Raw genomic sequence first — 13,872 nt, forward strand, 5'->3', positions numbered from 1 at the left:
AGTAAATATGTACTAGCTGCTTGAGATACAGTTGACTTAGTTACAAAGTTCAAAGACTTGTGGTCTGGAGAATATTCTACAACTAATTTAATAGATTCAGGACAAAAACCCACAGTTAGAATGAGTCACTAAATGGAAAAGATTAAATCTTATATAATGTTTTACTGTAAGTAAATTACCACAAAGACTCAAAAAATTAATGTCATAAAGTAAAAAAATCTTATATCAAATGGAGAAATGTGATGCACTATTGACAATTATAGTGTAGAAAAATTACAGAATCACAGAATTGTCTAGGTTGGAAAAGACTTTGAGAATCATCCAGTCCAACCATTAACCTAACACTGACAGTTCCCAACTACACCAGATCCCTCAGCGCTGTTGACCCGACTCTTAAACACTTCCAGGGATGAGGATTCCACCACCTCCCTGCACAGCCCATTCCAACGCCTAACAACCCCTTCTGGAAAGAAATGCTTCCTAATATCCAGTCTAAACCTTCCCTGGTGCATCTTGAGGCCATTACCTTTTGTGCTATCACTTATTACTTGGTTAAAGAGACTCATCCCCAGCTGTCAGCACCCTCCTTTTAGGCAGCTGTAGAGGGCGATGAGGTCTCCCCTCAGCCTCCTCTTCTCCAGACTAAACACCTCCAGTTCCCTCAGCTGCTCCCCATACGACCTGTGCTCCAGACCCTGCACCAGCTTCGTTGCCCTTCTCTGGACACGCTCGAGTCATTCAATGTCCTTTTTGTAGTGAGGGGCCCAAAACTGAACACAGGAATCGAGGTGCGGCCTCACCAGTGCCGAGTACAAGGGTCAGATCCCTTCCCTGTCCCTGCTGGCCACGCTATTGCTGACACAAGCCAGGATGCCATTGGCCTTCTTGGCCCCCTGGGCAGACTGCTGGTTCCTGTTCAGCCGGCTGTCAATCACCCCCCCAGGTCCCTCTCTGACTGGCAGCTCTCCAGCCACTCCTCCCCAAGCCTGTAGCGCTGCTGGGGGTTGTTGTGGCCCAAGGGCAGCCCCCGGCATTTGCCCTTATTGAAACTCCTCCAGTTGGCCTCAGCCCATGGCTCCAGCCTGTCCAGGTCTCTCTGCAGAGCCTCCCTACCCTCGAGCAGATCAACACTCCCACCCAACTGGGTGTCATCTGCAAACTGACTGAGGGTGCACTCGATCCCCTTGTCTAGATCATCAATAAAGATGTTAAACAGGAGTGGCCCCAAAACTGAGCCCTGGGGGACACCACTTGTGACTGGCCGCCAACTGGGTTTAAGTCCGTTCACCACAACTCTTTGGGCCCGGCCATCCAGACAGTTTTTTACCCAGCAAAGCGTGTGCCCATCCAAGCCACGAGCAGCCTGTTTCACCAGGAGAATGCTGTGGGAAATGGTTCAAAGTCTTACTGATGTCAAGGTAAACAACATCCACAGCCTTTCCCTCATCCAGTAAGCAGGTTGCCCTGTTGCAGAAGATTAGGTTTGTCAGACAGGACCCGCCTTTCATAAACCCATCCTGACTGGGCCTGATCATCTGGTTGTCCCGCATGTGTTATGTGATGGTACTCAGGATGAGCTGCTCCATCAGCTTCCCGGGCACCTAAGTCAAGCTGACAGGCCTGTAATTTCCTGGATCATCCTTCCGACCCTTCTTATAGATGGGTGTCACACTGGCCGATTTCCAACCTGTCGGGACCTCCCCAGTCAACCAGGACTACTGGTAAATGATGGAAAGTGGCTTGGCGAGCACCCCAGCCAGCTCCTTCAGCACCCTCGGGTGTATCCCATCCAGTCCCACAGAGTTGTGTGTGTCCATGTGATGCAGCAGGTCACTGACTGTCTCCTGGATTGCAGAAGGGTCGTTCTCCCAGTCTCTCTCTTTTGGCTGAGGAGGCTGGATTCCCTCAGTACAACTAGTCTGGCTATTAAAGACTGAGGCAAAGAAGGCAGTAAGCACCTCAGCCTTCTCCTCGTCACTTGTTGCCATGTTTCCTCCTGTGTCTAGCAGGAGATGAACACTCTCCCTGGTCTTTCTTTTGCTGTTGACATATTTACAGAAACATTTCTTGTTGTTCTTGATTGCTGAAGCCAGATTAATTTCCAGCTGGGCTTTAGACCTCCTGATTTCTGCCCTGCATAGCCTCACAGCATCTTTGTAATCATTGTGAGTGGCCAGCCCCTCTTCCAAAGGCTGTAAACTCTCATTTTCTCCTTGAGTTTTAGCCAAAGCTCCCTGTTCAGCCAGGGTGGTCTTCTCTGTCGCTGGCTTCTCTTAGAGCACCTGGGGACCGCCTGCTCCTGAGCCATTAACACTTCCTTCTTAAAGAGCACCCAGCCTTCCTGGACCCCTATACCCTTCAGGACCGTCTCCCAAGGGATTCTGTCAAGCAGGTGCCTAAACAAGACAAAGTCAGCCCTTTGGAAGTCCAGGATGTCAGTTCTGCTTATCCCTCTCCTGGCCTCTCTAAGAATAGAGAACTCTATTATTTCATGATCACTGTGCCCTAGTCGGCTTCCAACCGCCACATCATCCACCAGTCCTTCTCTGTTCACAATGAGGAGATCTAGCAGGGCACCTTCTGTGGTTGGTTCATTCACCAGCTGTGTCAGGAAGTTATCTTCTTCCACACATTCCAGGAATCTCCGGGACTGGTTCTGCTCTGCTGTGTTGTATTTCCAGCAGATGTCTGGGAAGTTAAAGTCTCCCACAAGAACAAGGGCAAGCGATCGTGATATTTCACCTAAATGCCTATAGGATATTTCACCCACCTCTCTGTCCTGGGTGGGTGGCCTATGGGATTTCCTGAAAGATTTTCTTAAAAATTCTAATTATTTCTCCATTAAACAAAAAAACAAAAACAAAACAAACAAAAAAAAAAACAAACAAACTAGATAATAGATATTATAATGAGCCTTTCAAGATTAGAAAGTAGTGCCATTCTAACAATGCAATAAAACCCCCACATTGTCACATTTTATGATATAGAGTCACTTGATCTGCACTAGTTACTGCACTCTTGCTTGAAATTAAATTCTTGGGGAACTCTAAGCCTTCTTTTCCTATCCATTAAGAATAAAGACAACCCTGTACAATCATGTACAGAATAGTCCAGATTAGGCATTCCCCATCCAGATTAACTCCTATGCCTGAGCCAGAGCCAGAAGAAACACTTGCCAGGGTAAAAGAATTATTTGTTCCGATTTTCCCCATGAGGCATGGCCCTGAGCAGAGCACCCAGTACTGTCTGAAAGTGCTCAGGCATCTACATTCCCCTAAGCAGTTTCCATTTCAGTGAGAACACTGGGCACTTGAAATCAGGCACAAGAGTAAGTGAATTACTGATCAAGGCAGCACTGGTACAAATCAATGTAGTTTACAGCCCAGCACAGGTTTGGCAGATTAAAGCAACTAACTATCAAGCACAGATCTGTATTCTGATTTTGATTCCATGAGAAGCTTAAACCCAAATCTTAACTGCGCACACAAGCCACCCTGTTGAAGTCAATTTGCACACTTGATGTTACGCATTGACTGGGCATCTCAACAAATCTCCCTATGTAATTCTGGTGTTGGGTTGTTAATTTGACTTATGGATGGATACCTGTCTGCTAGAGAGAACTGTGGTAAATCAGCTATTTTCTGCCATCCGTAAGCAACTGGATTGCAATTAGTTACTAACTGGGGTGAGAGACCTCAACATAGGATGTACCAACCACCCGGGCCATAAAATAATCTGCTGTAGGTTTCTGAAAGTCTGGTGCTTCATAGTGTTCATAGTTCTCATAATGCCTAAAAATGACCCACAGTGATGTCTTTGTAATATTTGCAGCTGGAAAGGAAGCAAGTTTCAGTCATTTTTCTGGCTGACAGTTGATACAGACTGCTAACCTGGTGGTGATTAAATCTTAGATTTACGACGTTAAAAATCTGACCCTGCTTTGAGCTGCATTTTCAACTAGTGTGTATTCTTTCACTTCTTATGAAAGCAATACATTTATAATAGCAGACCACTGTCTTACAAGCAAAATGGTGTAGTGAAATTATCTAAAACTGTCAATATCTGTTTTAACACTTGCGAACATGATCCTAAATGTCTGGGAGTGTCTCAAATACATATACTTTGCTACAAGTGGTAAGACTTAAATCTTGGATTCACTGCTAGAACTGGGTGCTGTAACCATAGTGATTTCCTTTCAGTTGCTAGACTTTGACTTGCCATGAAATGGAGAAGGAAAAGGCTTGGGGAGGGATTTAAGCAGTTCATCCAATGTTGAACTGACACCTACTGCTGAACCTGCATTGATGGTGTAGAAAATAAGTATATTTATGACAAGCAGTATTTGCATACAGAATTTGAAGAAGAAATACAGTTAAAAACTGACTAAAAACAAGATTAAAGAACTGTAATTCTTCCTGTAAATACAAAAAAGGGAGAGATAAGAGCACTGTTTCCACACAGAACACTTATCTTCCACCTAACAGAAAAGCTTTTCTGAAACATCAGGTTGGTGATGCAGGAGAGAGTATACGATAACAAGTGCTGGGCAGGGACCAAGCTTTCTTAGATTACCTGAGATGAGACATAAGTCAAAAGAGTATTATCCACATCACAAAACTGGGGCAGCTACTGTTATAGCAAGCAATATAGAATGCTTTATTAAATCTACTGAATTTTGTTTTGCCAAAACTAAGCTATTCTCCCATCCTGCCACACATATGCTTAATTAACTATATCCACATTTCTTGCAGAAGTCTCTCTCATCTGCAACTATTTCACTGCTTAATACACAGACTTTTATTTGCCTGCTTTATTACATCTGTAATCCAGGAGACTCAAGCATTAACATTCATCTGGCTGTCTTAGAACAGCAGGGCTGTCATGCTGCCTAAGACTTGAGGTCCTTTTAGAGTTCTAACTCCAGTGATGACCAACATCAAATACTACATAAAAAGAAAAAAGAATTCCTCCAGCACACAGAAGTGGAATAATATCCCCACAGCATTATTTTCGTTCTGACCCACAACAGGGAAGTTATGTTACCCTGAACCATGCTAACTTATGTTCCTCCCAAGATTTATTTACAACACATTGTCCTAAGCCTGTTTTAACAAGTGCAAATTAGGGGTCAGATTCACTTCTATCATCAAAAATAACAAACTGAAAAGCATACTAGGAAAGTAATCAATTTCACTAAAGTTATGAGAAATGATGGGAGATCTCTCTGTGAGAACACTGGTGAGTGCTGGAGTGAGACCCACTCCTGGTCTTGTGCTCTAGGGTTCAGAGTGGGTGGGAAGGGAGACAGGACTATCCATTTCTGATGACCTGCTAACACAAACTGTTAGAACAAGCTGTTCAAGTCCCAGAGTCACTATCTCATTTTCTATCCTGTCCTGAAGAAAATGGGACTATTGCATCTAGCAAGTTTGTTGTAGGGTATGTCAGAAAGCCAGTGTAGTGAAAAAGAAATACTAGGATGAGAGATAGCAAAGAGAGGCAGAGCTGTCCCTAGTTGTTTCATAAACACCATTCCCCATTCCATTCATTAGCTTTATGATTACTGTCTGTGGAGAGTCAATCTCCAGGGAACAGATGTTCATATTATCCTGAGATACCTAGAGATGTCGTAATCAGCTGAAAAGCAAGCAGGAAGACAAATTATTTGGTAGCTTGATAAATTTATTGCTCTAGTCTAACAGATACAAAAATCATTCCTGCTATAAATGAAATACTAAACATCCACTCAGATACAAGAGATCCATCTGGAAAGTCCTATGACTAGCCAGAATGTTTATCTCTAAGCATTCAGTGTCTACTGGTGCAAACTTGCTAATTCTGTAACTATTTAATCAAGCTTTATGCAATTAGGTAAGTCAAATAATAGGCAATAGGTCCATTCTGCTAAAGCTGTACTTGACTACATCTACACCATATAATCAGGAACCTTAACTGAAGCCATTTGCCATATTGCTTCAAAGTTTTTGCTGCTGCATAGCATGGTGCTGCATCCTGCTTTGTGCTGGAGCATCACTTACCTGTCACCTGTAAGGGCCATATCTGTGATGAGAAGTCAGCAGGGAGAGCCATTTTATCATACTGAAGAACAGTAAGACTCACCGCCGTTACCACAAAGAAGAAAAACCTCCCCATCATCTCCATTGTTGCTCATATCATGAACAATGGCATGACAATCACCTCTGCCATACACCAGAACTGATAAACAGCTGGTCTCCCATCCCAGTTCAGTTTCTTACTGTCATCCCCCCGCTTGACACAGACCATCTTTGTAGGTGGCTGGAGAAGAGCTTTATCTGTCCCATAATTTACTCCTCTGCCAGGAGTGCTGCTTCACTGATGTTAGTTTCCATTCATGTCCACAAACACCTTCTTTATCAGCATTATCTTCAGAAAAGCCAAGCCTTCTGCACCTCTGCACTTCATATGCCTCTGACACCAGCACCTTTGATTGGCTCTGTAATAAGTTAAGCCAATCCTACAAAAAGCTGTAATTAGAAAAACATTACATTTTAGCTTTAAACAATAGTGACACAGACCTGAAGTCCACATGCAGTGGCCAGCTGCATGTAGAACTTTTCTATCTGAATACAAGTGGATTTTAGTGGAAGATGAGTTTTTCTACTCAGTGGAGGCATTAAGGAAAGGAAACAGAAAAGCAGTCATATTTGTGCAGAGGCAAAATTTGAAATGCATGTTTCACTCCTGAAAACACACTGAATTTCCATTCCTATGTGGGATAGAAATTGTCTTAATTTGCAAAGCGGTGAAAACTTACCAGTAACAAGCAGCTATTTGCTTGTTTTTAAATGCAAGAAATTCATGAGAACTTTTAGTTGACATGGTTAAGGAACTGCAATGAGTCCAGAAATTAAAGCCCCGGAAGAAAACATTGCCTGGCCAACAGCCCGTGGATTCAGGATCCCTCAGCCCTCAATAGCCCCTCTAGCCTATATCATGTCAATCGCAATAAATTAAGGACACACCAGACCTCTGCCTTCTTGTCAGTGATCACTGTGTTTGGGTCTCTGTGAGATGTTTTAACTTCACCCTTCATACTGTGGCAGAGCTGTCCCTAGAAGGCACCAAGGGAAGGGAAGCTGTGTGCAAAAGCACTGCTATATGTACTTCTGCTGACATCTCAGGGTGAACAAGATAACAAATATTCCAGAAAGGGGAGGCAGGGGAACAAGAACCAAAAAAACCACAATAAACCAACACCACACTTCTCTCAGCAAGGCTTCCAGTTTGCCCCTCTCAGAGGTTACCATGCAGGATGAGCTTCACAACAGCACCTCAACATTTGGGAGTAGGCTGTAGCAAGCAAGGAAAAGCTAAAAGGTCAGACTGGTTTTCCTTGCTTTTTCAAATGTTTTGGATGATTTTTTTTTTCCAGTTAATAACCAAGAGCAAGATAATATTGAAACAGATAACTGGCTGCTGAGCTCCTACAGCATTTTAATGATGTGAAAACACTAATAAGTTAACATAGCCAACGCAAAATAAGCAGATAGGCCACTAGATGCCAACCCACAGACCTTGGTCATTCGACTGGTGTTGGTGCAGCTCTGGCAATAGATCTAAGCTGCTTCTGTCACTCTGACCTGAAGCTGTGAAACAGCTTTACGCAGCTAATAAACCCAATCTCTACTGTAATCCCATGCATGGCCCCACACTGCTAACTCATTCTAGTTCGTCCTGGCCTCCTCTGACTAGCAAACATGAAAAATGCAACTGTGTTTGCCTTGGTTGAAAAGAGTGGTAGGTGTGCTCTGTGATCTTTCACATATCCTTAAGTTTTTCTTGCCTAGATTTTGGGGATGTAAACCCCACTCCAGAACTGTAGTTTCACAGCTGCTCTGAGCTGCCCTGCAAAAGGAGTTGCTCTGCCTTCCTCCTTTGCTTCTAGATGTCCTTTCCTGCCCCAGCATTAGTCCTCGGGTAGCCATAGGGGGGACAGGATCAGGGAATTTACCTATATAAAAAAAACCACACTAAAAAAATATCATCAGTGCTCATTTCTAAGCTGGATTGATTCTCTCTGCTTCACAGAATCACAGAATCATCTAGGTAGGAAAGGACCCTGGAGATCATCTACTCCAACCATTCGCCTAGCACAGTTCCCACCTACAGCATATCCTTAAGCTCTAAATTGACCCTACTCTTGAACACCTCCAGGGATGGGGACTCCACCACCTCTCTGGGCAGCCCATCCCAACACCTAACAACCCCTTCTAATATCTAGTCTAAACTTTCCCTGGTGCAACTTGAGGCCATTCCCTCTTGTCCTGTCACTTTCTACTAGGCTAAAGAGGCTCAACCCCAGCTCTCTGCAACCTCCTTTCAGGCAGCTGTAGAGGGCGATGAGGTCTCCCCTCAGCCTCCTCTTCACCAGACTAAACACCCCCAGTTCCCTCAGCCGCTCCCCATACGACCTGTGCTCCAGACCCTGCACCAGCTTCGTTGCCCTTCTCTGGACACGCTCGAGTCATTCAATGTCCTTTTTGTAGCGAGGGGCCCAAAACTGAACACAGGAATCGAGGTGCGGCCTCACCAGTGCCGAGTACAGGGGTAAGATCCCTTCCCTGTCCCTGCTGGCCACACCATTGCTGACACAAGCCAGGATGCCATTGGCCTTCTTGGCCCCCTGGGCACACTGCTGGCTCCTGTTCAGCCGGCTGTCAATCACCCCCCCAGGTCCCTCTCTGACTGGCAGCTCTCCAGCCACTCCTCCCCAAGCCTGTAGCGCTGCTGGGGGTTGTTGTGGCCCAAGGGCAGCCCCCGGCATTTGGCCTCATTGAAACTCCTCCAGTTGGCCTCAGCCCATGGCTCCAGCCTGTCCAGGTCTCTCTGCAGAGCCTCCCTACCCTCGAGCAGATCAACACTCCCACCCAACTGGGTGTCATCTGCAAACTGACTGAGGGTGCACTCGATCCCCTTGTCTAGATCATCAATAAAGATGTTAAACAGGAGTGGCCCCAAATCCGAGCCCTGGGGGACACCACTCGTGACCGGACGCCAGCTGGATTTAACTCTGTTCACCACAGCTCTCTGGGCCCGGTCGTCCAGCCAGTTTTTTACCCAGCGAAGTGTGCAATTGTCCAAACCTCGAGCATCCATCCTAATTAGTTATTCAAATGTGTCCTGGCTCACAGGAAGGGATGAAAGTAGGGGTTGTCTTGAACTTCAGTGAGGTGAAAGCCTTCTGAAACATCAGTCTCAGAGAGAGATTTTATTGCTGTAAGCATTTAAAAAAAATGGCTATTTGGGTTTGCTTTACTTATAATACAGTTTTCAAGAACACACTTTCCTAGAGTGTATTGATGCCAATCCCAACTTTCTGCACTAAGCTGATTATTTCCTCAAACCAACCAATGAGTTATTTACTTTTGTTTTGTTCTCTCCTAAATGCCTACACATACTATAAAATGTTTTGAAATGTGGTTTCCCATGAAACTGGCAATGGCACTGGATTTGTAGGGTTTTAATCAGATTAATCATATTAAATTGGCCAACTTAATTAGTTATCCAGTTGGTTATGCTATTAGCGAGATAAAAATAAACAAGGTCCTTTATTATCAGCACTCTAAAAATACCCTGGATTCTGCTCTAAGGATTTAGTGTCAATGATGCATGCATCTAAAGGCAAACTGATTCCCTAAAAAAGCCAAAAGCAAGTTTTCCACAGAAAATTTGCATCAGTGTTATAAATTCATCAACTATGATGTTAGATTATCATGTAAGCAGCTTAATATTTAAATGATGCAGCTCATGAGTAATCACATGGGGAAGCTTTTTCTCAAGCTGCCTTTTGTAGAAACATCCCAGAGGCAAAGCAGGTATTTACAGCACACTTGGTTTGCAATGACCGCAAGATGACAGAGTTCAGTATCTGGAGGATAGCTGAGAAGGTAAGCAGCAGAGTTAGGACTCTGGTCTTTATGACAGTAGAATTTGCCTTGTTTGGATAAGTGCTAAATAAAATTCCCCAGCAAGCAGTCATCAAGCAGAAAGGGTAGAGGCTGAATTTTAAAGAAAACCAGGAATAACCTACCCCATCACGCAGGAAAGCCAGAATTTCAGCAGAAGGCCTGCCTGGCTAAGATAAAAGCTTCTCAATGAAGCATACAGGAGAAGGAAACAAGGCAACAGAACTGTCAAGAAAACCAACAACAAGAAATTATTTGTTGTTGCACAGCCTGGGAAGATGAGGAGAAAGAGTTGCCCTCTGTGTGAGAAAGCAGCTGGAATGCCTGGAGCTCTGCCTTGGGATGGGTCGGGAGTCAGCCAAGAGATTATGGAAGAAGATTAACAACCAGACCAACATGGCTGTTGTAGTAGGTGTTTACTATAGACCTCCTGTCAAGGAAGATGATGTAGATTAGGCCTTCTTCCAACAACTGGAAGAAGTGTCATGTTCACAAGTCCTGGTCCTTATGGGAGACTTTAACCATCCTAATATCTGACCGAAGGATGATACAGCTGGGCTCAGGTAATCCAGGAGACTTCTTGAGCACACTGATGACCATGGCACAGGTAACTAAGAAGCTAACAAGAAAATATGGTCTGCTGGACCTCATAATTACAATTTGTCTGAGATATTAGTCGAGGGTAACAAGTAAGGCTTATTTAGGTACATTAATTGCAAAAAAGGTGGTGAGGGACAACATGGGTCAAAAGGTACCTAGGATATAATGACTGATATCATTTCAAGACTGCTGCCTACCTCTGTGAAAAACATGTGTGATCAGGGAGGTCTCTGATGATAGGAAAGATGATAAATGTTATACCCATCTCTAAGACAAGAAGGAGGGCTCAGGGAGCTATAAGCCTCACCCCAGTGCCTAGAAAAGTCATTGAGCACATCCTCTGGAATCGGTTTCAAAGCATATGAAGGACAAAGTGATAGGGAGGCAGTCCTAAAGGACAAATGCATCTAGGAAGGCTGGGCATTCTTCAAGAAGGAAATCTTAAAGGCACAAGAGCAGGCTGTCCCTAGGTGCTGAAACACAAGCCGGCAGGGAAGAAGACAACATTCTTTTGGAGAAACTGGCTGCTCTTGTGGGCACACTCTTGCTGGGTAAAAAAAAAAAAAAATTGGCTGGATGGCCAAGCCCAAAGAGTTGTGGTGAATGGAGCTAAATCCAGTTGGCAGCCAGTCATGAGTGGTGTTTCCCAGGGCTCAGTATTGGAGCCAGTTCTGGTTCAGGGGAGACCTTATCACTCTCAAAAACTACCTGAAAGGAGGCTGTAGTGAAGTGGGTGTTGGTCTCTTCTCCCAAGTAACAAGCAAGGACAAGAGGAAATGGCCTCAAGTTATGCCAGGGGAGGTTTCAATTGGATATTAGGAAAATTTCTTCCCTGGAAGGGTTATCAAACACTGTAACAGTCTGCCCAGGGAAGTGGTGGAGTAACCATCCCTGGAGGTGTTTAAAAAGACCTGCAATTGTGGAGCCTAAGGACATGGTTTAGTGGTGGACTTGGCAGTGTTAGGTTTCTGGTTGGACTCAATGATCTTAAAGGTCCTTTCCAACCTATATGATTCTCTGGTAATTAAAATAGTCACCACAGATCTACCATAGACAAATAATACTTGATCAGTCTGACTGCAATACAGAGGCTGTCTACATGGATGAGAGGAGAGTGATGGATGTAATATAACTTGCTATTAGTCAGGCTTTTGACATTTCCCACAGCATTCATATTTGGAAGCTGAGGGATGATGTGCTGAACCAACAGGCTGTTAGATGAGTTGAAAATTAGCTAGCTGGACTGCCAGGGCTCAAAAGGTAGTGATTAATGGCTTGAGGTCAAGGCGGCAGCCAGCAACAAGCAAAACAGTAAACATTGGAGCCAACAGTGTTCAACATCTTCATGGGTGGCAGAGAGTGCATCTTTAGCAAGTACATGGATGAGTTTGCATTAGAGAGAGTGGCTGACACATTCAACAGCAGAGCTTCATCTCAAATCACCTTAATAAACCAGAGGATTGGGCTAACAGGAAACTCGGAGTTCAGCAAGAACTACAGATGTCAGCCTGTGGAGCAGGTTGGAAACTGACTGGTAAAGCAGCAGCTGAATACAAGCCAAGTGCACTCTTATCATATGTAAACTGCATACTAAGGTACACTGGCGGGGGTGTGATCACCACAGAGGGAAGTTATTATCATCCTATATTCTGTAATAGTAAGGCTGCACTTACAACATGATCCCCCATTTCTTTCCTCCCCCGGTTCAAGAGGGATACTGAGAAACTGGAAAGGGTCCAGTGGAGAACTATCAACGTGGCCAGGGCCTAGAGCATGTAACTTATCGAGAGAGACAGAGGAGCTTGCCTTGCTTAGTCTGGCGAAGAGAAGAGCCAGGGGGAAACCTCATGGGAACCTACAACTGTCTTAAGGGAAGACGACAGTCAAACCACTCTCAGTAGTGGCAGATGATATAATGAAGGGCAACGACTACTAATTGCACTTTGGGAGGTTCAGGGTGGATGTCAGGAAAGACTTTTTCACTGGAAAGGCAGTGCAACACTGGAATAGCCTGCCCAAAGAGTTTGTAGAATTCCCATCCCTGAGGGTCTTCAAGGTTTGCTAGAGAAAGCGATGTCTAACTTGAGACAACATTGGTGACAGTCCTGCTTCAAGGAAGAGATTGGATTAGAAACTTCCAGAGGACTTTCCAACCAGCATGTCAGTAGTTTTATTGTACTATGATAATATTGCTAGTACCCTTAGTGTTATCAACTCCAAGTGCAAAATACTTCCACTCTGAGAGACATTATGATGCAGAAATATGATGCTCTATCCCTGGTTTCCATATACAGCACAAAATGTTATGATCCTTCATTTGAAAGTATCAGGGAGATGGCCTGACCTTATGATTTATGGGGTAGAATACTGTAAAGGAGTCATGATGACAACAACTTACAGGAAAAATCTCTCCAGCCACTTAGCAGTATTCATCACCATCTTACACAGTGTGATTCAAGGATAAGCATCATGAACAATGAAACAAAGTAGTCTCAAGCAATGTAAAACAAATTTAAAAAAAAAAAAAAAAAAAGAAAATCATCAAAAAACCCTATAGTTACATACAAAGCAGAAAAAGCAACCAAGCAAAAAAAACAACAGAAAAAAAAAGGACCCACAAAAAAAACCACCACAAAAAAATCAGTAAGCTATATACAAGTCTAAAGACCTGGTAGCTAAATGATTACTGTTTCTATTCCAGGTAGAGCCACTGACTCACTGCATGTCACTTCGACCTCCATTTGCTTCTCTCAAAACCAAAGAAAATCGATACAGTAGAATGACAACTGAGAACAAGGTAGAAGGAATTCAGATAGATTTCAATCCCTAGACCCACAGAAATAGAAATAACTCCTACCTGATCTGTATAGAAGTAAACTGGTAAGAAATACATTACATATATATGTATGTTAAGGCATTAAAAAAATATATAAAAATCAGTAGCTGTTGTTGCAGTTAGCCCAACCTCACATTAAAATATATGTAACTTTCCTCCTACATTGTTCAGCATCTTCTGGAGCCAAGGAGCCTGGCCACGGTTTGCTGGTTTTACTACTGATTTCTAAGTCATAAGCTTTGCTTAACATAAACCCTTGTACAATTGAGGGTTGTGTGTAAGAACTGTGTGCAGTTCTTTTACTGTACATGCTCAGCTAGCTCATCTTGTGACTCCAGTTCATTTTTTACATTGCTGACATTCTTGTGCTTGTGTTCTCTTCAACTTTTTGCCCAGTGCTTATAAGACTTCTGGTACTGTTACCGCTTACACAATAGTGTTCAAGACAAAATTCAGCAAACTTTTCCCATCTGCTCTTAAACTAGCAAT

At 43.8% G+C, this 13,872-nt stretch overlaps 1 protein-coding gene across 6 annotated transcripts in view; it reads left to right on the forward strand.

Moving 5' to 3' along the window:
• The window catches only part of GABRB1 (gamma-aminobutyric acid type A receptor subunit beta1), a 143,538-nt gene that overhangs the window by 54,628 nt on the left and 75,038 nt on the right, over positions 1-13,872 (forward strand). The window contains exon 1 of one of the 6 annotated variants that reach the window (XM_074904738.1): positions 9,855-9,929. The exons of the other annotated variants lie outside the window; for them this stretch is intronic. Coding sequence (XP_074760839.1) covers positions 9,894-9,929 — 36 coding nt within the window. The 5' untranslated portion in view covers positions 9,855-9,893. Of the gene's footprint in view, positions 1-9,854; positions 9,930-13,872 lie in introns of those variants that run through there. 6 annotated transcript variants of the gene reach the window in all.

This window comes from Athene noctua, chromosome 4, assembly GCF_965140245.1.
Source record: "Athene noctua chromosome 4, bAthNoc1.hap1.1, whole genome shotgun sequence".
In the NCBI taxonomy this organism is placed as follows: Eukaryota; Metazoa; Chordata; class Aves; order Strigiformes; family Strigidae; genus Athene; species Athene noctua.